This window comes from Bombina bombina, chromosome 12 (genome assembly GCF_027579735.1).
Source record: "Bombina bombina isolate aBomBom1 chromosome 12, aBomBom1.pri, whole genome shotgun sequence".
Classification (NCBI taxonomy): Eukaryota; Metazoa; Chordata; class Amphibia; order Anura; family Bombinatoridae; genus Bombina; species Bombina bombina.
In genome coordinates this window covers 116,095,087-116,121,586 of record NC_069510.1, presented here as the reverse complement: position 1 = coordinate 116,121,586, position 26,500 = coordinate 116,095,087, and the positions used below count along the sequence as shown (strand labels likewise).

Genomic DNA, 26,500 nt, shown 5'->3' with positions numbered 1-26,500 from the left:
ATACTGATGGCCATTAATGTGCATTTTAACTGATGGCCAATAATATGCACTTATACTGATGGCCAATAATAAGCACTTATACTGATGGCCAATAATATGCACTTATACTGATGGCCATTAATGTGCATTTTAACTGATGGCCAATAATATGCACTTATACTGATGGCCAATAATAAGCACTTATACTGATGGCCAATAATGTGCACTTATACTGATGGCCAATAATGTGCACTTATACTGATGGCCAATAATATGGACTTATACTGATGGCCAATAATGTGCACTTATACTGATGGCCAATAATGTGCACTTATACTGATGGCCAATAATGTGCACTTATACTAATGGCCAATAATGTGCACATATACTGATGGCCAATAATGTGCACTTATACTGATGGCCAATAATGTGCACATATACTGATGGCCAATAATATAAACTTATACTGATGGCCAATAATGTGCACTTATACCGATGGCCAATAATGTGCACTTATACTGATGGCAAATAATGTGCACTTATACTGATGGCCAATAATGTGCACTTATACCGATGGCCAATAATGTGCACTTATACTGATGGCAAATAATGTGCACTTATACTGATGGCCAATAATATGCACTTATACGTATGCTGATGGCCAATAATATGCATTTATACTGATGGCCAATAATGTGCATTTATACTGATAGCCAATAATGTGCATTTATACTGATAGCCAATAATGTGCACTTATACTGATGGCCAATAATGTGCACTTATACTGATAGCCAATAATAAGCACTTATACTAATGGCCAAAAATATGCACTTATACTGATAGCCAATAATATGCACTTATACTAATGGCCAAAAATATGCATTTATATTGATGTCCAATAATGTGCATTTATACTGATAGCCAATAATGTGCACTTATACTGATGGCCAATAATGTGCACTTATACTAATGGCCAAAAATATGCACTTATACTAATGGCCAAAAATATGCATTTATATTGATGTCCAATAATGTGCATTTATACTGATAGCCAATAATATGCACTTATACTGATGGCCAATAATGTGCACTTATACTGATGGCCAATAATATGCACTTATACTGATGGCCAATAATGTGCACTTATACTGATGGCCAATAATGTGCACTTATACTGATAGCCAATAATATGCACTTATACTGATGGCCAATAATGTGCACTTATACTGATGGCCAATAATATGCACTTATACTGATGGCCAATAATGTGCACTAATACTGATGGCCAATAATAAGCACTTATACTGATGGCCAATAATATGCACTTATACTGATGGCCAATAATATGCACTTATACTGATGGCCATTAATGTGCATTTTAACTGATGGCCAATAATATGCACTTATACTGATGGCCAATAATGTGCACTTATACTGATGGCCAATAATGTGCACTTATACTGATGGCCAATAATATGCACTTATACTGATGGCCAATAATGTGCACTTATACTGATGGCCAATAATGTGCATTTTAACTGATGGCCAATAATGTGCACTTATACTGATGGCCAATAATGTGCACATATACTGATGGCCAATAATATAAACTTATACTGATGGCCAATAATGTGCACTTATACCGATGGCCAATAATGTGCACTTATACCGATGGCAAATAATGTGCACTTATATTGATGGCCAATAATGTGCACTTATACTGATGGCCAATAATGTGCACTTATACTGATGGCCAATAATGTGCACTAATACTGATGGCCAATAATTTGCACTTATACTGATGGCCAATAATATGCACTTATACTGACTGATAGCCAATAATGTGCACTAATACTGATGGCCAATAATGTGCACTTATACTGATAGCCAATAATATGCACTTATACTGATGGCCAATAATGTGCACTTATACTGACGTCCAATAATATGCACTTATACTGATGGCCAATAATGTGCATTTTAACTGATGGTCAATAATGTGCACTTATACTGATGGCCAATAATATAAATTTATACTGATGGCCAATAATGTGCACTTATACCGATGGCCAATAATGTGCACTTATACTTATGGCCAATAATGTGCACTTATACTGATGGCCAATAATATGCACTTATACTGATAGCCAATAATGTGCACTTATACTGATGGCCAATAATGTGCACTTATACTGATGGCCAATAATGTGCACTTATACTGATGGCCAATAATATGCACTTATACTGATAGCCAATAATGTGCACTTATACTGATGGCCAATAATGTGCACTTATACTGATGGCCAATAATGTGCACTAATACTGATGGCCAATAATTTGCACTTATACTGATGGCCAATAATGTGCACTAATACTGATGGCCAATAATATGCACTTATACTGATGGCCAATAATAAGCACTTATACTGATGGCCAATAATGTGCACTTATACTGATGGCCAATAATGTGCACTTATACTAATGGCCAATAATGTGCATTTTAACTGATGGCCAATAATGTGCACTTATACTGATGGCCAATAATATGCACTTATACTGATGGCCAATAATGTGCATTTTAACTGATGGCCAATAATGTGCACTTATACTGATGGCCAATAATGTGCACTTATACTGATGGCCAATAATGTGCATTTTAACTGATGGCCAATAATGTGCACTTATACTGATAGCCAATAATATGCCCTTATACTGATGGCCAATAATGTGCACTTATACTGATAGCCAATAATATGCCCTTATACTGATGGCCAATAATGTGCACTTATACTGATAGCCAATAATATGCCCTTATACTGATGGCCAATAATGTGCACTTATACTGATGGCCAATAATGTGCACTTATACTGATGGCCAATAATGTGCACTTATACTGATGGCCAATAATGTGCACTTATACTGATGGCCAATAATGTGCACTTATACTGATGGCCAATAATATGTGCTTATACTGATGGCCAATAATATGCACTTATACTAATGGCCAATAATGTGCACTTATACTGATGGCCAATAATATGCACTTATACTGATGGCCAATAATGTGCACTTATACTGATGGCCTGACTAGGAGCTTGCTGTCAATTGGTGGCTGCACCTATATGCCTCTTGTCATTAGCTCACCAGATGTGTTTAGCTAACTCGCAGTAGTGCATTGCTGCACCTAATCTTTCCAAGGTTTACTCTTTAACAAAAGATAATAAGAGAATGAGTAAATTTGACAAAAGAAGTAAATTGGAAAAGTTTTTTAAAATTGTATAAGAACCATTAAAGGGATATGAAACCAAATTGTTTTCTGTCATGAGTCAGATAGAAGTAAATTAGAAAGTTGAGTGCTAATGACGGCTCTGAGCCGTCACAGAATTTCCCACTCTGGTGCTAACGACGGCTCAGAGCCGTCACTAGCACTCTCCCACCTTGAGGGAGATCTGGGGGCTCCCATCCGCTCCTACCCTGGCGATTGGGCCTGCATAGTGACAGGCATCGCCGGGGCTTCACGAGATGCGCAGTGACATCACGCGCAATAACCTGATGACGTCACTGAGCAACTTTATTTATACTTAACAATGTTAAGTATAGGAGCAGGGGGCATGCTGCTTAGAAGCCTCTATCTCAGGCATCTAAGCAGCTACAGACCCCCAAGACCCACCGTTGGAAAGGCAATCACCTAACCTTTCCAACAGTGTAAGTCTTGGGGATCTGAAAAAAAAAAGTTTAAAAAAATTTGTTAAAAAAATAAAAAAAATTACAAAAAACTTAGCACCCAGGTGGGAAAGTGCTTAGCACTCAAAGGGTTAAAATCTCATGGTCTATCTGAATCATGAAATAAACATTTTGGGCTTCATATCCATTTGATGATTTTAATAAAGAATACAATTGTAAACAATGCTCCAATTTTCTTCTATTTTCAAATTTGCTTTGTTCCCATGATATTCTTTGTTAAAGAGCTACCTAGGTAGCCATCTGGTGCACTACATGACAGGAAATACTGCTGCCTTCTAGTGTTCTTGCAAATGGATAACAAAATTGCTGTTATGTAGTTCTCTAGAATTGGTCAGGCTCCTAAGTAGGGATGGGCGAATGTGTTTATATCCGAATTCGAATGTTAGAACGAATGTCATTGTAGAAATTCGATTTACATAATAGAATGTTGATAAGATCGAATATTCTTAAAAATTCGATTTTCGAATGTTTTTTACAGTTTTCGAATGTCACATTCGAATTCGAAAGTCACATTCGAATTCGAATGTTACATTCGAATATCACATTCAAATTCGATTACATTTATAAAACACAATTGTAGACTAAAAACACTATTTCGAATGTCACATTCGAATCGAATATCACATTTAAAACACAGTATTAGACTAGAAATACTATTTCAAATTTGAATGTCACATATTACATTTCGAAATTGAATGAATACATAGCTAAACATTCTATTATTCAAACGAATATTTTCGAATTTTATTGAAAAATTCCAAAACGAAAATTCGAAAATAGAATGTTAGAATGTTATATAAACATTCGAAATTCGATTCGAACAAATGCATGTATCAAAATGCGTTTTAAATTTCGAATTTTTAGAAACATTCGCCCATCCCTACTCCTAAGCATACGCCCCAACTTTTTAACAAAAAATTTGGTTAAAAAAGTATAAAGCAACACTATCATAAATAAATAAAAAAATGCAAATATAATAATAGATGGTTAGAAGATGAAAGATGAAAAACTTATATAAAAAATAAAGAGATAAAACACTATCATAAATTAAAAAATATAATGAAAATGGTTAAAAGAAATGATAGATTAGCGATTCTATAATAAATAATAATATATGTTAATAAATGGTTTTAAAAAAGAGAGATTAGTTACATCCATAAATTAATAAATATATATAGGTAAAATATAGATAAGCAAAACTATTATAAATAAAAAATATATTAATAGACGTTTGAAAAATTAGAAATACACATCACTATCATGACTAAATAAATACAGCTAGTGCTGCTTTGTATTTTCCCAGGAAAGATATTTGCCTCATTAACTGCTTTGATGCAGTGGGGTAAAACACGGTGTGTGGCAAGTGTTAAGTGCATAGATCTGCTAATTTCCAAGCCTTTGTGATATTTAGTTAGGCAAAGAACTGTTAAGGCTTGTTAATAGGACACCTGGATGAGTCTTCAGAGTTCTGGCATCTGTTTTCAAACCTTAATCCTTAAAATATGTGAGTGAAATGTTTGACAGCCAAATCTTCTAACGTCACATAGGTCTATACGGGGAAGTCTTCTCTTTCATGTCTTTATATGTTTAATTATTTCTGCTAACTACGTCAACGACTATATTCATCAATGTCCTGCACAAGATGAGACACAAGTTTCTTATCTTCAAAACACTTCTTGCATCAAGCCTATAATTGCATGCTTGTCTTCACTATTTCAGTGTATGAACATTTATATATATATACATTTATATATAAATGTGTATATATACATATCATAGTATATGTATATATTGAACAATATAATGCACTACTTTTTGTATTTTTTTTATAAGGCACTTAATTTTAACAAGCTTTTCACTTTAGGTATCATCACTATCTATCATCTATCAAGTTCATTTTCAATAACTATTTAAAAGCTTTTTCACTTTTCAGCTAATTGATGCACATTGTATTTTTTTTGTATGTTTGTTTGACATTTCTTCCCACAGGTTTGTTTGGCTACTTTCACCATTGCAAGAGGATCACAATCTATTAACAGCATGCCCTCTTTTTTTATCTAGAATAATGATCTTAATTTCAAAGGTTTATCAAACTATCTGTTTTCTGTACGTAATGGGGAAAATTAAGATTGTCTCACTAGCTGACAAATACTATACAATAGCTTACATATACATTTGTACTAAACAACTAATTGGCTGATTTGTGTATTATATATATATATATATATATATATATATATATATACATACACTAGTGTTAAAGTCTGTGTACACGGGCCAAAACGCCCCCCTCCAAGATCCTTTCCCTAGTCTTTATTCCCCCTTCACTCTAGATCCCCCCTGTACTTCCTTATACCTCCTCCTCCGTCCCTCCTTCCACCTCCCTGCCGCTCTTAGCATACATTTTTTTTTTGTAGTGTAGCAGTCCCACCTGTTACCGCCCCCCTCCAGCGATGGGCCGCCAACCCACCTCCCTCCTAACCTTCCCGCGCCACCAACGATCAGCACCACTGCTCCCTGATGCGGAGATTGATACAGTGTCTTCTGCAAGACTATTTCTGCACTGCCCCACTCATAAAAGTAGCGAGAGTGCTGCAGAGAGAGGCCAGGTCTTTACGGACTTAACAAGGGGTTAAGGGGTTAAGGCTTAGGCCAGGTTTGTTTGTCTCGTGCAGTCTCTGCTGCGCATGACTGCGTCGGATAAACATACTTGGCCGTTTATTATATAGGACATATATACACACACACACACACACATATGTATATATATATATATATATATATATATATATACACACACATTTTTATATATATATATATATATATATATATATATACACACACACGTCTCTCTCGGCCTATATATCTATTTTACTAAAGATAATGGTGGACATTAAAATAATAAATATGTTAGAGTTGTTATAAAGAGATTTAAAGAGCCATGGGAGTTAAAATTCAGTTTTGATTAATAAGATAAAACATTTAGTTTTAATTAAATTTGCTTCTGTTATCAAAGTTTCCCTGTTCTTTTGGTATCCTTTGTTGAAAAGCATACCTAGGTAGGCTGAGGAGCAACAATATACAACTGGAAGCTAGATGCTGATTGGAGGCTACACACATATGCCTCTTGTCCTTGGCTTACCAGATGTGTTCACCTAGCTGTCAGTAGTGCATTGCTGCTTTCAATTATGTGTTTAACCCCTTTGTGGACACATAGTCATATGCAACCAACAGTGTAATGATAAAGTACTCTAAACACATCATCATGATTTTAAATGTCCCTTTAAGAAATGACAATTAGAATTTACTGGAGACCTGGAATGGATTGTATAGCTATCCTGAGATTCTCTGCTCTATGGGTATAGGACAATACTACAACAAGTCTCAAATTTCAGCTTAGAGCAGCCTCTGATTGGCCACAGCAAAGGAGACCGGGGATGCAAATTCCCAAAGCTTTCCAAGGGGCATATCCCTGGATTGCTCTTCAATATCAAAGCCCTGCAAGCACCGCCACCAAACTTAAGTTTTTAAATCTTTTTAAAATATTATAACTGATTATGCACATTCAGCATAAATAAACAAACGTTCATATCCCTTTAATATGCTTTTACAGATTGGCAGGATACGTAGCGCCCCCCTCCTACTGAGACACTTGGCGCCTTATACTAAATAAAATACCACTCTATTTCTTTAGTGTTCTTTTTGAGCTCCCAGGCTTCAACAGAAAATAAACAACTAAATATTTCAGTTAAATTTATCAAACCCTAAACTAACAATTTACACTTACTTCAACGTTTGAGATACGCTGGCATTGCTGTTTGAAACATTACAATTAGTAAGAATATTCTTCCAACCTTTTTCTCTATTCTCCATCTGGCACTTCCTGAAGGATTTAAAGCCTGAAATCTCCTTTGTATTCTTTACCGCTGACTACTTCTTTCCAAATCACTTTTAGCCTTCGCTCTTCTGCCTCACTGGCACTGCTCCACTAACCCTTTTAATGTGCGTTGTTTGGGTTTTGTCGCCATTACTAATGGATGTCTTTTGGGTAGGCTATTTATTTCGGGAAAAAAATATCCTGTCTTCTGTTTATTACAAAAGATACGTCAAAAGTCAAAATCACATAAAGGCAAATAATAGATAGAAGAATAAATAGTATTTATTTATTTAATCATTTATTTATCTATTTATCTATTTATCTATGTATGTATTTATTTACCTATCTATTTATTTATCTATTTATGTATTTATCTATGTATGTATTTATTTACCTATCTATTTATTTATCTATGCATTTATCTATTTATGTATTTATCTATGCATGTATTTATTTACCTATCTATTTATTTATCTATTTATGTATTTATCTATCTATGTGTGTATTTATATATCTATACATTTATCTATTTATGTATTTATCTATTTATTTATTTCCTCCATGGATAAAATTAAAGGGACAGTAAACACATTAAAATTTAAAATGCTTAGTTATGCGTAGTAAAACAACTTAGCAATATACTTTCATTATGTATTTTGCCCCCCCTGCTGACTTCGCAAGGTTAACACTGCTACATATATGTCCCTAATTGGCTTTAGTAGATAACAACTGAAAAGCAATGCACTGTATGTTAACATAATGACCACGGCTACCCTTGTTGTCTGCGAACTCAATCCCAGATTGGCTTCTCCCAATAAGTCAAGTGGCAGGTGGAGTATGGATAGGAATAACGATTGCAGCAAACAAGACATTAAAGGGATATACTGAACCCAAATATTTTTTCTTTCACGATTCAGATAGAGCATGAAATTTTAAGCAACTTTCTAATTTACTCCTATTTTGAAATCATCTTCATTCTCTTCGTATCTTTATTTGAAATGCAAGAATGTAAGTTTAGATGCCGGACCATTTTTGGTGAACAACCTGGGTTGTCCTTGCTGATTGGGGGATAAATTCATCCACCAATAACAAAAGTGCTGTCCAGAGGTCTGAACCAAAAAAAGCTTTTCAAATAAAGAAAGCAAGAGAACGAAGAAAAAATGATAATAGGAGTAAATTAGAACGTTGCTTAAAATTGCATGCTCTATCTGAATCTCAAAATAAAAAAATGTGGGTTCAGTGTCCCTTTAATAGTGTTAAAATGTATAGACTTGGCTGATGTTATTCTATAGCAAGACAAGTACCAGGTGTTTACTGCCCCTTTAAGAAAAGTAGGATGAAATATGCCCATTAGCAAAAAAAAAAAAAAAAAAAAAAAAAAAAAGAGTGAATTTAAAAAGCTTTTGAGAAACGTTGATGCAAACAATTACTTAAGAAATTGAATTTATTTAACTCTTATTCTCAACATTCAGACAGTCAGAATTCCCATGGAGAGTACTTCTTGCAGGGTTTTTCAAATTCAACAGGGATATTCCTATCCATGAGAAAAAAACATTTCTAATAGTTTTTCATAAGATTTGTACTTTTTAAATTCAAAACCCCTGCCCTCTTTCAAAAAATGTAAATGTCAAAATTATTCAAAATTCGATATGATATAATACATTGCTTTTCACTAGAATTCAGATGGATTTGAAAGAGGGAAGACATTTTTTAATGTTTAAATTAAACAGTATACAGATATCTACATACAATTCCTTGCCACCTATGTTATTCGTAACTTTATTTATCTCTTGTTATTTGTATCAAATTACTGGTTTCTAAATGCGCCACCTCAAATAAACAACTGAAATTTGCACTAGAAGTATGTGATACTCCGAGAGGAGATTTGTAAAAATGGAAATTTGGAGCTTTAGTTTATTGCAAGTACAAAGTAAATATTTCTAAAATGTTTTGACTCATTCCTGCAGCTCTCGGATCTCCTAAAGGATTATCCTTCTCTGATATTACTGAGAATTCTGCTAAGGTCACCTGGATATCTCCAAAGATTGCTGTGAACAAATATCTTGTCACATATGTTCCTGTTGCTGGAGGTAAGGAACGTGCACAAGGTATATCCCCAGTGGGTCAATTGTGATTGTGTATAAGAAATCTTTATTAAATACATGGCTACAATCTGATAATTTATAATTATTATTAGTAAGGTCTTAGTAGACACTGAGATCATCATAAAAAAGTCTAATTTTTCAGTAGCTCATGGAGTGTGTTTGGTGTGAGAGCACATTTAGGGCTGTTTATAGTGAGGGTTTGGGTGGCAAGAGCGAACAGCATGGTCTTATATGGTGAGAGTTTGGGTGGTGAGGAGGTGCAGCATGGTCTTATAGGCCTGGATGGTGTAAGAGCCCAATTTGGTCTGTAACACCTCTACTGGAAGGCTTGTCCATAAATCAATAAAGAACTGCTCCTAAATTACTCCTGAATTAAAAAACCCTCCATCCTGAGACCTTGTTCTGTTGTTTCTTCTTAGACATTGAAATCTTTATAAAAAAGTCTAATTTTTCAGTAGCTCATGGAGTGCATTTGGTGTGAGAGCCCATTTAGGGCTGTTTATAGTGAGGGTCTGGGTGGTTGAGAGGGCACAACATGGTCTTATAGGTTGAGGGTTTGAGTGGTGAGGAGGTGCAGCATGGTCTTATAGGCCTGGATGGTGTAAGAGCCCAATTTGGTCTGTAACACCTCTACTGGAAGGCTTGTCCATAAATCAATAAAGAACTGCTCCTAAATTACTCCTGAATTAAAAAACCCTCCATCCTGAGACCTTGTTCTGTTGTTTCTTCTTAGACATTGAAATCTTTATAAAAAAGTCTAATTTTTCAGTAGCTCATGGAGTGCATTTGGTGTGAGAGCACATTTAGGGCTGTTTATAGTGAGGGTCTGGGTGGCGAGAGGGAACAGCATGGTCTTATATAGTGAGGGTCTGGGTGGCGAGAGGGAACAGCATGGTCTTATATGGTGAAAGTTTGGGTGGTGAGAGGGCACAGCATGGTTTTATAGGGTGAGGTTTTGGATAGTGAGAGGGCACAGCATGGTCTTATAGGTTGAAGTTTTGGGTGCTGAAGGGCACAACATGGTCTGTATAGGGTGAGGGTCTGGGTGATGAGAGGGCATAACATGGTCTTATAGGGTGAGGCTTTGTGTGTTGAGAGGGCACAGCATGGGCATATAGGGTGAGGCTTTAAGTGGTTAAGGGCACAACATGGTCTTATAGATTGAGAGTTTGGGTGGTGAGAGGGCACAGCATGGTCTTATAGGGTGAGGTTTTGGGTAGTGAGAGGGCACAGCATGGTCTTATAGGTTGAGAGTTTGGGTGGTGAGAGGGCACAGCATGGTCCTATAGGGTGAGGTTTTGGGTAGTGAGAGGGCACAGCATGGTCTTATATAGTGAAGTTTGGGTGTTGAAGGGCACAACATGGTCTGTATAGGGTGAGGGTCTGGGTGATGAGTGAGCATAACATGGTCTTATAGGGTGAGGCTTTGTGTGTTGAGAGGGCACAGCATGGTCATATAGGGTGAGGCTTTAAGTGGTTAAGGGCAAAACATGGTCTTATAGGTTGAGGGTTTGAGTGGCGAGGAGGCGCAGCATGGTCTTATAGGCCTGGATGGTGTAAGAGCCCAATTTGCTCTGTAACACCTCTACTGGAAGGGCTTGTCCATAAATCAATAAAGAAGTGCTCCCAAATTACTCCTGAATTAATAAACCCTCCATCCTGAGATCATAACCCTTGTTCTGTTGTTTCTTTTTAAGTTTTATTTTGAAGACCATTCACCACATCAGTAGCTTCTTTGAGCGTTTTTTTTTTTAATTTATATGAATAATTCCGGAGATACCGCTAAGGAACTGTACAAACAAAATCTAGATAAGGCTGAATTAGTGATCTATAACATTGTTTCTCAACCGCAGTCCTCAAGTACCCTCAACAGGCCAGGTTTTTAGTATAGCTGAACCAGTGCACAGATGAAGTAATCAGCTGGTCAGTAACCATGGTTACTAACTTGCTCTCACCCATCAGCTGATTATTTCACCTGCGCACTGGTTCAGCTATACTAAAATCCTGGCCTGTTGTGGGTAATTGAGGACCACAGTTGCGAAACAATGATATATAAGACAGTTCAAGAACTTCAGTCATATATGCAGTGTCATAAGAACTTAAAAAACCTTAAGTACATTCAAGCACTATTTTCATTCAAAACAGTGTGACTTTTAGCATTAGGTTTATGAACGTGTAGAATTTATTGTCCCATTAATATTATTAATAAAAACTTTAATTGCTACTTACTAATATGAATGATAGAAAATGTAACTTCTCGTTAAAATGAAGAAACAGATGAAGACCAATAAAGTTTTAACAAAGCTGAAGAGACTGTCTTTACATCTTGTTTCATCAGGTGCCTCCAACACTGTGGAAGTGGATGGGCGTAAAACTCAGACCACCTTATTAAACCTCCATCCAGGTGTGGAATATGCTGTCAGCGTTGTATCTATAAGAGGAAGCGAGCAGAGCGAGCCAGCCTCCGGTACTCTGACCACAGGTAATGCACCTTGCAGATCATAAACTTTGTGCATGCAGACTTATCTCTGCATTTTATGAAAGAATCTTCAAGGAATTGTAGCCTCATAAAGGAACAACAATGTCACCACTCCCACCAACTTTAGACCCCAAAAACTGCCTAATGCTGTTTTTTTTATAAAACAAAATGCTACATTTTTTTTTAATAAATAACTATAATGCCCTCTGTTTTGAAGGCCATTTGGGGCACTTTTAGAAAATTAACCAGAGATTGTATCTCTGGTTCATTTTCTGAGTGCTAATTGCTACCACAAGTTTGCGGTAGCAATAACCAGCCACTTGTAATGGCTGGTTACATATTGCGCACCAATAAACGGGTGAATTTGCCCATTAGCGGGCGCGCAATTATTTAGCACTCCACTTGTAATCTTGCCGTTTATATGGAATTCTATTTTGAGTATAAAGTCTCTTTACCTAGCTTTAGCATTTACTTTTCATAAAAATGTATTAATTTTTGTTATGTTATTAAGTTATCTGCATAATTAACAAGTTAATTTCATCGGTAAACCACTAATGCTTCTATAATCTTTATAGCACTGGACAGTCCTTCAGGCCTAAGAGTGATTAATGTTACAGAATCTGAAGCCCTGGCAACGTGGCGGCCATCTTTAGCCTCAGTAGACAATTATGTTTTTACATACTCCGCAAAGAATGGTAGGTAAAAGTGATTTTAGACTAGCTTTAATCTATTATAATATAATATAAGAATTCCCCATGACACCTTTGAGAACATTCTCATTGTATCTATTTAGCTCCAGCAGTGACACAGACCGTCTCTGGAAACACAGTGGAGAGTGATATTATTGGTCTACAGCCTGCCACAGAATATACGCTAAGCATTTACGCTGTTAAAGGACCTCTTCGAAGTGCTGAAATTTCTACTAAATTCACAACAGGTATAGTAAAATTCCAAATGTTTACTACTTTAAGGGACAGTCAAGTCAAAAATTAAAGTTTCATCATTCAGATAGGGCATGCAATTTTAAACAACTTTCCAATTTACTTTTATCATCAAATTTGTTTTGTTCGCTTGGTTTTCTTAGTTGAAAGCTAAAACTAGGTAGGCTCATATGCTAATTTCTAAGCCCTTGAAGGCCGCCTCTTATCTGAGTGCCTTTGGCCATTTTTCACAGCTAGAGGGTGTTAGTTCATGTTTGCCGTGTTGATCACTTTGTGCTTACTCCCGTGGAGTTATTTATGAGTCAACACTGATTGGCTAAAATGCAATTCTGCCAAAATAACTGAAATAAAGGGGGCAGTCTGCAGAGGGTTAGATACAAGGTAATCACAGAGGTAAAAAGTATATTAATATAACAGTGTTGGTTTAAAAACTGGGGAATGGGTAATAAATAGATTATCTATCTTTTTAAAACAATACAAATTCTGGAGTAACACTCACAGAGGCTCGCATTCTAATCAATAAGAATTCACAGTTTATTGGGAGATTATTTTTTTTAATCTTTCATATTTCTACACCTTGGACTTGTTGAGAACATACATATTTTTGTCTTTTTAATCAGTTAAACTTTTTGTGCATACTGAGGTTTATGTGTTAATAAATTTATATTTTTATCAAAATGTTTTACATGAATATTTAGCATGTAGATTTCAAGTTCTTCAGAGGAGGTCTTCATTAATTATTGTTTGATTGGTTTGATCTAAATGTAGCCACCAATCAGCAAGCGCTACCCAGGGTGCTGAACAAAAATTGAAGATACCAAGGGACAAAGAAAAATTGATAATAGATAATAAATTAGAAAGTTGTTTAAAATTGCTGCTCTATCTGAATCATGAAAAAAGATGGGTTTCATATCCCTTTAATTGTTTGATCTACTGTATTTATGTATTGTATTTTTGTTACAAATTAGAGGAACTGTATAATTAATTAATAAATATTTATGACTACAGTAAAGTGCTTAGATGATTAAACAGGTTCAGATGTTAATAAATTAAAAGTTAAAATAATACTTTTAAACCATGAGCTTGTACACAAATATACTCGTTTATTATTTAACCTGTAGAAGTAAGTTCTTCAGAGGAGGGGGTTTCCTTGGTCTTTATTAATTATTGTTTGATCTATTTATGTTTTTATCTTTTTTCTACAAATTAGAGTCATTGTATAATTTGTACCAGCACTACAGCATTTGACAGTGTATAATAAATAAACAAATAAATAATATTTTCTTCTTAAACGGGGAGAGGCCACAGCTGCATTCATTACTTTTGGGAAATACTGAACCTGGCCACCAGGAGGAGGCAAAGACATCCCAGCCAAAGGCTTAAATACCTCCCCCACTTCCCTCATTCCCCAGTCATTCTTTGCATTTCGTCACAGGAGGTTGGCAGAGAAGTGTCAGAAGATTTCGGAGTAGCCTCTTATGGAGGGTAGTACTTTTCGAGATGGGACTGGAGTTTTAAGAAGTCCTTTCAGCCTCTCAGTGAGAGCATGGGTGAAAGTTAGATTCCAGAGATGCAGGGAGAGTCTTTCTGCGAAACCATCCCGACTCATATTAACAGCTCCATAAGCAATCAGCGATGACGAGTTTCGCTGCCTGCTTTCTTCACTCAAGTCCATGTCAGAAGCGATACTACTATCTGTCACATTAGAAGGGCCGTGTTACTGTTCCACGGCGTAGATTCTGGTAAGATGGTTTCATATTTTATACATGTATGATAACGCAAAAAGACAGGGTCACAGTGTGACTCCTTTTATCTGTATAGAATCAAGAGTTAATATCTCCTTAGGGGGATTATTGAACAGGGGGTAATAATCTTATATGTTTATTTGATTTTATGCTGCTTTTATGTGTGAGATGTACTTATGTGCTCAAAGGCTGTTATGGAATATACAGGTTTCACTTTCACTTTGAGAGTCATGCAGCTTACAAGCTTGGCACACTTTTTCTCATAGCAGGGAGGATTCTGCATTGTGCACCATATGATTCTTTCCCTCTTTCCTGACCGGGTGTCTATCAGAGAGGAGTCCTAAATCTTTGTACTATCTATGTCATGGGAGGTGGTGAGTGCCCCAGCCATTGGGATATAAAGGTGCAGTTTTTTTGAATAAAATAAAAATGTTTTATCTCTCTAGTTCTACGGTTATTGCAGTAGCCATGAAGGATTCTGTTACTTACAGGGCACTCCCTCTATTCCTAAAGAGTAATTCCTATTTATATTGTGAGGAGGCCTTAGTTCCGCCCGTCAATTATGTTCCATATGCCTTGCTAATGTGATAATATCAAACATGTTTGATACCACTGAGCCGTCCACCTCTGAGGAGTTGTCGTCCAGTGGCATTCTTATCTCTCTACACATGCAGATTTCCATAGCATTGCTGATCCTCCATCTGGAGAGGGCCATTTTTTTCACCAGACACTGCGCAGTTCAGTCGGCGTTGTCTGCGGCCTTTAATGCTTTACCTCGCCCAGTTGAGCACAAGCGAAAGGTTACATATTACACTCCTTCCCAGAGTACATCAGATAATTTATTGGATTTAACTGATAGGGTTATCCAAGGATGAAGTTCTTTCTGAGACTTCAGAGTTTGAACATTCAGGGTCAGAGTCTGCTGCCTCTAAACCTCCGGCTGCAGACGAACCAGACTTTAGTTTTAGGAATTTGCGCTTTCTTCTAAAGGAAGTTTTTGGCGAATTCAGAGGTTCCAGAGGCCAAATTGCCTGATGAACCTTTGATTCTTAAATTGGATAGAGTTTGAGGACAGAGTGATACCTTATCCTTCCCTGCTCCTGTTAGATGGCGAACATTATTAAGAATGTATGGGACAGGATTGGTTTCCTTGTTCCCCTCTTCTCCCTTTAACAAATTGTTCCCTTTCCTGGACTCTCAATGGAGTTGTGAGGTTCCGTCCCTAAAAGGGATGGTGCTATCTTCACCCTTGCTAAACGTATTACTATCCCGCTTGAGGATTGCTCTTCGTTTAAAGAGCCCATGGATAAAGGATGGAAACTCTGTAAGAAGGGATGTTTCCACATACGCGATACTTGCTTCAATCGGCGGTGGCTGTTGCCGCAGTTGCTGGAGAAACTACCTTCTGGTGTGACTCCTTATAGGATTTGATCCGGGTGGAGGGTCACCTTGATGTTAGTCAGGAAAGATTTACTGCCTTGAGGGTTGCTAATTCTTTTATCTGTGATGCTATTAGGCAGATTATTCACCTGAATGCTAAGGCTTCAGCTTTTTCTGTTCAGGTCCGTCGGGCTCTGACTGAAGTTATGGTCTGCAGATATGACTTCTAAGTCTAGACTTCTTTCCCTCCCCTTTAAGGAAAGATTATGTTTGGTCCAGGCCTGGACTCAATTATCTCCATGGTCACAGGGGGCAAGGGTGCCCTCCTACCACAAGAGAATATGAGCTAGTCTAAGGGACAATTTTCATTCTTTTCATTCTGATAAAGCCCATTTCAGCAGTCCTCCGCTAAGCCTTAGCAAACCAAGAGCTCTTGGAAGCCAGCTCAGTCCTGGAATAAATCCAAGCAGATCAAGAAGTCCGCCGAGTCTAAGTTGGCATGAATGGGCAGTCCCCGGTCCTCTTCTGGATCGTGTAGGTGGCAGGCAGACTGTCGCTCTTCTCAGTCACTTGGTTAAGGGATGTGCAGGATCCATGGGTCCTGGAGGTCATAGCTCAGGGTTACAAGATAGGTTTCAAGTCTCAGCCACTCAAGGGCAGTTTCCTCCTCTCTCTCCTGTCTTCCTGACCAGAACGGAGGGAAGCCTTTCTGGGGTACATACGGGATCTGTCCTCTTAGGAGTTATTGTCCCAGTGCCTATTGCGGTGAGAGGTTTGGGATACTATTCAAACCTTTTTGTGGTCCCAAAGAAGGAGGGAACTTTCCGTCCGATTTGGACCTAAAATGCTTAAACAGGTTTTTAAATGTCCCCTCGTTCAAGAGGGAGACAATAGGTCCATTCTTCCCCTCGTTTGAGAAGGGCAGTTCATGACCACAATAGATCTAAAGGATGCTCCCTTCATGTACCAATCCTCAAGGACCACTTCCAGTTCCTAAGGTTTGCATTCCTGGACCAGCACTTCCAGTTTATTGATCTTCCTTTTGGTCTAGCTGCGGCTCCAAGAAATTTGTGTGGACCATTTGGAATCTCTCCTCTGTCTTCTTCGATCCCATGGATGGAAGATAAATCTAGAGAGAGTTCTCTTGTATAAAGTACCAGGGTAGAATTCTCGGGTACTATAATAGACTCCATAGACATGAGAATATTTCTAACAGACCAGATACATTGCAAGCTACTGTCAACATGTCTTGCCCTCCATACCTCCTTAAGGCCATCTGTGGCTCGGTGTATGGAGGTGATTGGTCTCAAGGTGTCCAGCATGGACATCATTTCCTTTGCCAGGTTTCACCTCATACTGTTGCAACTGTGCATGCTGAAGTAGTGGAACGGCAATCATTCAGATCTGTTTTAACAGATTTCTCTGGACAACCGATCAAGAGAATTGCTCTCTTGGTGTTTATGTCTGGATCACTTGTTCCAAGGGCTGCTCATCTCAAGACCATCCTGGGTGATTGTGACTACGGTTGCGAGTCTGTCAGGATGGGGAGCTGTTCTTATGGACTTAGATGGAAAAGCTTCTTCCCGATCGCATTTTGGATCTTCGGGCAATATACAATGCTCTGAAGGCTTGGCCTCTGCTGGGTTAGTCCCAGCTTATCAGTTTCCAATCAGACAATATATCCTCGGTGGCTTACATCAACCATCAGGGGGGGAACGAGAAGCTTCCTAGCTATGAGGGAAGTATCTCGGATTCTGGAGTGGGCAGAGACCCACATTTGTTTGCTGTCAGCGATCCACATTCAGGGTGTGGACAACTGGGAAGCGGATTTCCTCAGCAGACAATACTTTCATCTGGGGGAATGGTCTCTCCATCCTGAGGGTTTGCAGAGATTTGCAAGAAGTGGATCTTATGACGTCTCAATACCAAGCTACCCAGATATGGGTTGAGGTACAGGGATCCTCAGGCAGAGCTAACAGATACATTAGCAGTGCCTTGGAGGTTCAATCTAATTTATCTTTTCCGGACGTTATCACTACTTCCTATTGCAGTGGTTCGAATCAAGCAGGCATCAATGATACTGATTGCTCCATCTTGGCCACGAAGGATATGGTTCACGGACTAGAGGGGATATCTTTATCTCCTCCGTTACCTTGTCACTGGGATCTGCTGACCAAGGTCTCTTTGTTCATCTATGTCTAGATTCTCTAACTGCGTGGAGATTGAACGCTTAGTCCTAGCCAAGAGAGGGCTTTCTGAGAGTGTTATTTTTACTCTCATTCAAGCTCGCAGCTGGTTGCTCGTCGCATCTATCATAAGGTGTGGAGGACCTATTTATTCTGTTCTCCAGGATGAACTGGAGAAGGGCTTTTCTGCAAGTCCCCTGAGTGGACAAATTTCGGCCCTGTCTGTGTTACTGCACAAGTAGTTCTCTGAGCTTCCTGATATGCAGTCATTTATTAAGGCTCTGCTATGATCAGACCTGTGTTTAGATCGATTGCTCTTCCTTGGAGTTTAAATCTTGTTCTTTAAGTTTTGCACGGGTTCCGTCTGAGCCTATGCATGAAGTAGACATTAAATTATTGTCTTGGAAGGTTCCTTTTCTACGGCTATTGCTTCTGCGTGATTTGCAATGCATCCCTCCTTATCTGGTTTTCCATGCTGATAAGGCTGTTCTACGAACCAAGTTAGGTTTTCATCCTAGGGTTGTGTCAATTCGCAACATCAGTCAAGAGATTGTGGTTCCTTTCTTATGCCCTACTCCTTCTTCGTCGAAGGAAGGTTTTCAACGTAATTCTGGATGTGGTTGGTGCCTTGAATTCCTATCTTCAGGCGACGAAGGAATTTAGACAAACTTCTTTCTCTGTTTGTTCTCTTTTCCAGGAAGCGTGGGGGTCAGAGGGCCTCTTAAACTTCCTTATCTTTTTGGCTGAAGAGTGTCATCCGTTTAACATTGAGACAGTGGGAAATAAGCCTCCTCTGAGGATTACGGCCTTCGGGAGAAAGATTTTACAGGCTGTGGTGCCCTCAGATTAGGGTCCACCTCTCTTTTTCCCCTCCCGTTTTGCATTCAGTGTGCTCTATAGCTTGGGTATTGTTTTCCCAAAAGTAATGAATGCAGCTGTGGCCTCTCCCCGTTTAAGAAGAAAAACTTAAATTATGCTTACCAGATAATTTTATTTTCTTCTGATGTGGGAGAGGCCACAGCTCCCCGCCCGTTTTTATTCTATGGGGCGGCCTTATATTTTATGTTGTTCTTCTGGCACCTTTTTCACCCTGATATTTCTCCTACTGTTCCTTGTTCCCTCAGCAGAATGACTGGGGGATGAGGGAAGTGGGGGAGGTATTTAAGCCTTTGGCTGGGGTGTCTTTGCCTCCTCCTGGTGGCCAGGTTCTGTATTTCCCAAAAGTAATGAATGCGGCTGTGGCCTCTCCCCATCAGAAGAAAAGAAAATTATCTGGTAAGCATAATTAAGTTTTATAATTGCTGTGAAGCATTTAGAGGGTTAAACATGTTAATTATAATATTAACCAAAATTATATAATGTTATTTGCAAATATATCATTAACGGATATTAATAGATAAGTTAAAAAAAAAAAAAAAACTGCACTCAAACACATTAAGCAGTCATTATCAATTTCCCATTAATGTTCATAATTTACTATTACTATAGTTACTATACTATTTTATTTTGGATGTAGATCTTTTGCTACCATGATTTAGCCTCCCACCAATCAGCAAGTGCTACCCAGGTTCTGAACCAAAAATGGGCCGACTCCTAAGCTTACATTACTGCTTTTTAAAATAAAGAAAACAAATAAAAAATTATAATAGGAGTAAAATAGAAAGTTGCTTAAAATTGCATGCTCTATCTGAATCATGAAAGAAAATAATTGGGTTTAGTATCCCTTTAAAAAACTACCCCAAAACACTAACTCAAATTTTAATAGTTTTTTTTCCTCAATTAAAGACAAAATATCATATATATCATTGTGTGATGTCCAAAACTCTTGAGATAATGTTAGTTTTAGCTTAAGGGCGTTTCTGTTAGAAATGGAAAAATCAGAGATTAAACAAACCAGGTGTCAATAATAACAGACAAATTTAAAGGTAGCAGTCAGACAGAAAAAATAAAGTAGTAATTGCCGTTTGACAGCTGGAAATAAGCAAGTCTGCAATTGTTTTTTTTTACTGCTGCCAATTACAGAGGCTACAGATCTCATCCGTGCAGGTACACACACACACTCTCACATATATATATATATATACACACACACATATATATATATATACACACACACTCACACACACACACATATATATACACTCAGACACATATATATACACACACACACATATATACACACACACACATACATACACACATATACACACATACACACTCACACACACATATATATACACACACATATATATACACACACACACTCACATATATATATATATATTGACCCCCTTATTTAGGGACTACGTTATCCTAAAATAAAGACACAAACTCACTTGTTGGGGTAAAAAGGCCGCAGCTTGTTTATTAAACATCTTTTAACATGTAGATAAATAAAACACATACTACCTAAACAACTTCACTATAAAAAACCCTCACGGGGCTTGCCATGTAACCCAATGTCTTTCCACTCCACGTTCCCCTCCGGAACCAAAATCCACCACCCCTGCCTGGCAGGAGGTACCCCAGCAAGTTCACCACTACTGAAGGCAAGCCCCACCGCCAAGCTGCGACATGAAGAATTCGCCTCCGTATCGTCAATCCAGGGAGGGAGGGAGGGAGCTTCTTTCACCGTCAGGTCCGGATAGAAGAATGAGGGAACTTCCTGCTCACCGTCCTTAAGGACTCCCCTGAGGACCCACCCGTCACCAGCATCTCATTGGTTCTCACTCGCCCTGCTCTGGGGTCAAATGCCCTTACAAAATAGGCATTTCTCCAGGGCGGGCTTGACCCCCTTATTTAGGGACTACGTTATCCTAAAATAAAGACACAAACTCCACTTGTTGGGGTAAAAAGGCCGCAGCTTGTTTATTAAACATCTTTTAACATGTAGATAAATAAAACACATACTACCTAAACAACTTCACTATAAAAACCCCTCACGGGGCTTGCCATGTAACCCAATGTCTTTCCACTCCACGTTCCCCTCCGGAACCAAAATCCACCACCCCTGCCTGGCAGGAGGTACCCCAGCAAGTTCACCACTACTGAAGGCAAGCCCCACCGCCACAAGACCGGCTCACAGCCGGGCACCGCCACCCACAAAGGCCTTTTCAACCCCTTCTCTCAAATTAAAATTAAATAAGTGTAACCCCACCTCATTAAGATGGACTCCATCTCTCAAAAAGAAACATTCCCCAGAACCTCCTTCAAACTCAACGTGTCGTACCGACACCCCCCCATTCCGCTCCACAAATTTACTCAGGATCCTATTAACTTTCCTCCTGGACAATTCTAATCGCCTCATATCCCAGGCCGCTCTCCACCTCAATCTTGGTACAATCTCAGACCACACTATCCTTAGCCCAGGAAACAGCTCCAATAAACGTAGCAAGTCCCTCCGGACCCGTTCTATCAATTCTTTTTGAGAGATGAAGCCCAAATCGTTGCCTCCTGCATGCAAAACCACCATCCCCGGGGGGCCATATAACCTGGCAAACTCAACAATTCTAACTATAACCTGATCCCATCTCATTCCCCGGTACCCGAACCACCGTATCCGCAAGGTCTCCTCATCGAAGCCTAGCTGGCTCCCCCCATCTCTGGTCATAGCCGCTTTCCTGGCCCAGTATACATAGGAATGGCCAATGATCCAACATTCCTTGCCGCACCAACCTATGGGAAAAACAAAAGGAGGGGGGGGAGCACACTACATTATCAAATCCCTACGGATGTACGATCTAAAACTATCTGATTCCCACCTCCCAATCCTTCTGATCCTTGTATCTGACATACCCAGCATTCTCGCCTCGGTGGCAGCCCCAATTCGGAACGAGTGGGATCCGAAGTCTAGCTGCGGGAGCCCCAATGCACCCAGCGCTTTCCTAAATACCGAAATAAACTGGAAACGCGACAAAGATTCCCCATTCCTATGAATTAGCAAAGGGCCGGGAACGTCCGCCCGCATTGCTAAAAAGGCCGTTACAGTCCCAACTGGGCAGCAGGCCCCCCCAATATTCCGAAGCATAATCGCTCTTCCCCGACCCGTTTGATCCGTCTTTGAACGACGCAACCATATAGACAGGTTGTGTCCTTGTATCCACACATCGCTCCGCTGAATACCTCCCCCGTCCCTTTTTGACGCCCCTACTATCTCCGACACTCGGAACGCTGCGAAAAAGGCCAACACATAAGCCGCTCTAAAAAGTGCCAACTCGTATCCATCCAGGCATATCGAGTCCAGGGCCCCCACCACTTTTTGTAATAACGCAAAGACTACTGGCCTCCTTGAGTCCCCAGTCCTGCTACCCCTACATAACCCCTTGGCCGCCATTCGCACCGCGAACGCCTTAGTGACGTCTTCCCATCCCATGCACTGGCATAGGAATGCCAGCGCGGCCAACCTCCGTTTCACCATAGCCCTGGACACACCTTGTCTCCTCCACTGCTCCATCCACGCCAACAGGACTGCTAACCAGCTTTGGGCCGTCATGGCCCCCCCAAATCGCTTCACTACTTCACACCATTCTCTCCATACCTGTGAGTATGCTTTCCACGTGGATTCGGCTAAAGCCCCACGTACCAACCTCATTAAACCCCGAAGTCCACCTTCCACACCTCCCCTGGGCACTGATATCCCACGTCCTCTGCCAGCGGAGCTAGCTCCCGGAACCTGTCCCACTGAAAACGGGAAAGCGAGTCAGCTATTTCATTGGTCTTACCAGGCACATGTACAGCCCTGAACAAAACATTACATCTCAGGCACTCCAACACAAACAGACGGAGGAGGACCACCACCGGAGGTGAAGATGCAGTCAACGAATTTACCGCTGCCACCACTCCCATGTTATCTGAATGAAAAAGCACTTTCCTATCGCGCATGAATTCCGGCCAAATAATCAGGGCGACCCACAACGGGAATAATTCCAAGAACACCAAGTTCTTGGTCAAACCAGATGCCGCCCATTCACTCGGCCATGGGCAGGCGCACCACCTGCCGCCCAAATAGGCACCGAAACCAATTGCTCCCAACGCATCCGTAAACAGATGCACGTCGGGGTCAGACCAACCATCTCTCTGTATCAGGGACCGCCCGTTGAAGTCCCCGAGGAAATTCAACCACAAGCACATATCCGCCTTCAAGCTCTGCGTCACACGAATGTGGTGGAAATGCTCTTTCACACCGACCGTCGCCAATGAGAGCCTACGGCAAAAAACCCTCCCAACCGGGATGATCCGGCAAGCGAAGTTCAGCTTGCCCAACAAAGATTGCATCTCCCTGAGCGTCATTTTCTGACGCCCCAGGGAGTGCTGCAGAACTCTGCGAAGGTCAGACACCTTGTCCCCCGGAAGACTGCATTCCATGGTTTCTGAATTTATGCAAATCCCCAAGAAGCTTAAAGCCACGCAAGGCCCTTCCGACTTCTCAGGAGCCACCGGGATCCCGAATTCCCTGGCCACTGCCAGGAATGCATCCATCAATACCCGGCAGTCCGCACTGCCCGCCGGGCCGACGAACAAGAAGTCGTCCAAATAATGGACAATCGATTGTAAGCCCGTGACTTGCCGAACCACCCACTCCACAAATGAGCTGAATTTCTCAAAGTAGGAGCACGATATGGAACAGCCCATCGGCAAGCACATATCCACGAAGAACTGCCCTTCGAACGAACACCCCAACAAGTGGTGACAAGCCGGGTGAACCGGCAGCAGCCGAAAGGCGGCTTCGACATCTACTTTTGCCAGGAGGGCACCCACCCCCGCCCTCCGCACCAAGGCTACTGCGTCATCAAATGACGCGTACCTGACAGTCGATACCTCCGTGTCAATCCCATCGTTAACCGAAGAGCCCTTCGGATACGACAGGTGGTGTATCATGCGATACTGCCCGTGTGCCTTTTTTGGCACTACCCCTAGCGGGGACAGCCTTAGGTTACGCAAGGGATGGGTCGCGAAGGGGCCAGCCATTCGCCCCAACCTCACCTCTTTATTCAATTTCTCCCGAATGATTTCTGGGAATTCCCTTGCGGACCTCAAATTCCCCGCCCCATCATTACCTTCCCGCTCCTGAAAGGGGATGAAAAAACCCCGAGCTAAAGCCCGTTAAGAGCAGCTCGGCATCCCCTCGCTTACCCCGCACTTTAGCGTACTGTTCTAGCCACGGGACCATCTTTCTGATGTCCACCGGCGTCCTGGCTCTGTACAACCACCTCTCCGGTTCTGGCCCCGATTTTACCCTTTTTAAAGCACTTCGCGTAGGAGTGCACTCCCCCACATCCCGAGCACTCGTGCTTATACTTGCACGCTGTTCCGAAGCGGCACTGGCCATCGTTGAACTGGAAGCAGAGGCCCTTTCTAAGGGCCGCTGCCGCCCCGCTCCCGGATGCCGTGGAATGGCCCACCCCTCCCCCACCAGCCCGAAAGGACTGAGCTCCTCTCAAAGGCGTCATTATCTCAAGCCATATCCCCATGTCCCGATCGTCCCACCGCATGTCCGGTCGGACGGCGATCCGCTGCCTGAATTGCTCATCATACCTCCACCAGCCCATCCCCCCGTACGTACGATGCGCCGCTGATATCTCGTCGTAATAACAAAACAAGGCGGAGCCTTGCTCCGGGAATCTTTGCGCCATCACGCTTGCAAAGATATTAAATGCCCTGGACCAATTGGAAAAGGTTTTTGGAATTTTCCGATACCTTTTCTTTCGTTCCTCCTCCTCCTTCTTCCCTTGTTCCCCTTTAGGGTCCTCCTTCAGTTCAACAAACTGATCAATGGGCAAGAGGGAGAACAATTCAAGGAATTCCCTTTTCCATATTTTTTCCCTCACCTCCGAAGTCAAGTGCAACCCCAGGGGGCCAATGGAACATAAACATGGCCTACGCAACGCCTCGTCCGATACCTTGAAGGATACGACCTCCGACCCCCCGGACGGCGCCTGAACGCTCGCGGTACCGGCAGCACTCGGCCCTTGCACGGCCCCCAACGTAGTTTCATTCTGGCCGGCCGTGGCCACCACGGGTACGGGCGCAGCAACCGCCCCCGCACCATCCCCGCCCCACGCGCCAGCAGGGCCCCCCCGCCCTTCCACCTTCGCAATCAAATCTTTTAAACCTTTCAACAACTCACACTGCAACACATTCTCAGGCCCCTGTGGTGCAATAATAACTGGAATGGTACCTCTTGGCGCCCCCGTGTCCGTCCTTTGCGCCGTCTCAGCTCCCGTGTCCCTTGCAGACTCAGCTCTGTTCTGTCTCCTGTCGACACCTCTCGGCGAGACCCGTCGCCTCTCAGGCGTCCGTCTTCTAACCCTGGAATCGCGATGCCTGTCCCCGCTCCTGCCTTCTGGCCTCCGGTCCAGACGAGCCCATGTGGGTGACAACCTTCTTTCACCTACAGCTCTGCTCCTGGGAGGTGAGCGGGACCACCCCCGCCTCCGCGTCGGTTCCCGCCGTCCACTGCGGGACCGATCCCTCCTTTGCGCCGTCTCCACCTGCAATTGAACATCCAAAGTATTATCCACAGTCCCGCCCCGCCCCCCTACCCGACCCCCCCCCTGGCAGTACCGCCCCCCATTTCCCCTTGCCCTCCGCTCCTCAGAGGAGAGACAGAAGCTAGAAGCTGCGCCAAGGCATCAAGCTCCCCCACCTGGCCAGCTGCATGCTGCTCCCGTGTGTCTGCCTCCCGATGCTCATCCCCATCGAAATCACTAGGGATGTCCTCAATTATGAGGGAATCCCCGTCCCTGTCCCGACTCCTGACGAGCTCCTGTCTCTGCATAGCAAGTGGGGTGGAAGCCGCTGGAACTATCACAACAAAAGAGAGACGGCATATCAACAACCTGAGGCAAACTTATCCATGAGGGGGGGGGGGGGGGGGGGGATGGGGGGGGGGGTATATAATACCAGGGGGTATATAATCCTACAAGCACATATTAAGTGATGGGGGGGGGTTACCAGGGTGTATACAACCCTACTGGCACACAGCCCCTGACCTGGTGTCCATAGCCCCCTCCCCCCTTTGTCCTGCTGCTCCCAGGCCTCCCCTTCAAACCTAAATGTTCCCT

The 26,500-nt window shown here is 41.3% G+C and overlaps 1 protein-coding gene across 1 annotated transcript in view; it reads left to right on the top strand.

Annotated features, from left to right (window-relative positions):
- The window catches only part of TNC (tenascin C), a 115,954-nt gene that overhangs the window by 61,055 nt on the left and 28,399 nt on the right, over positions 1-26,500 (top strand). Inside the window, exons 13-16 of the mRNA XM_053695475.1 lie at positions 9,569-9,691; positions 12,045-12,188; positions 12,761-12,880; positions 12,979-13,122. Coding sequence (XP_053551450.1) covers positions 9,569-9,691; positions 12,045-12,188; positions 12,761-12,880; positions 12,979-13,122 — 531 coding nt within the window. The remainder of the gene's footprint in view (positions 1-9,568; positions 9,692-12,044; positions 12,189-12,760; positions 12,881-12,978; positions 13,123-26,500) is intronic.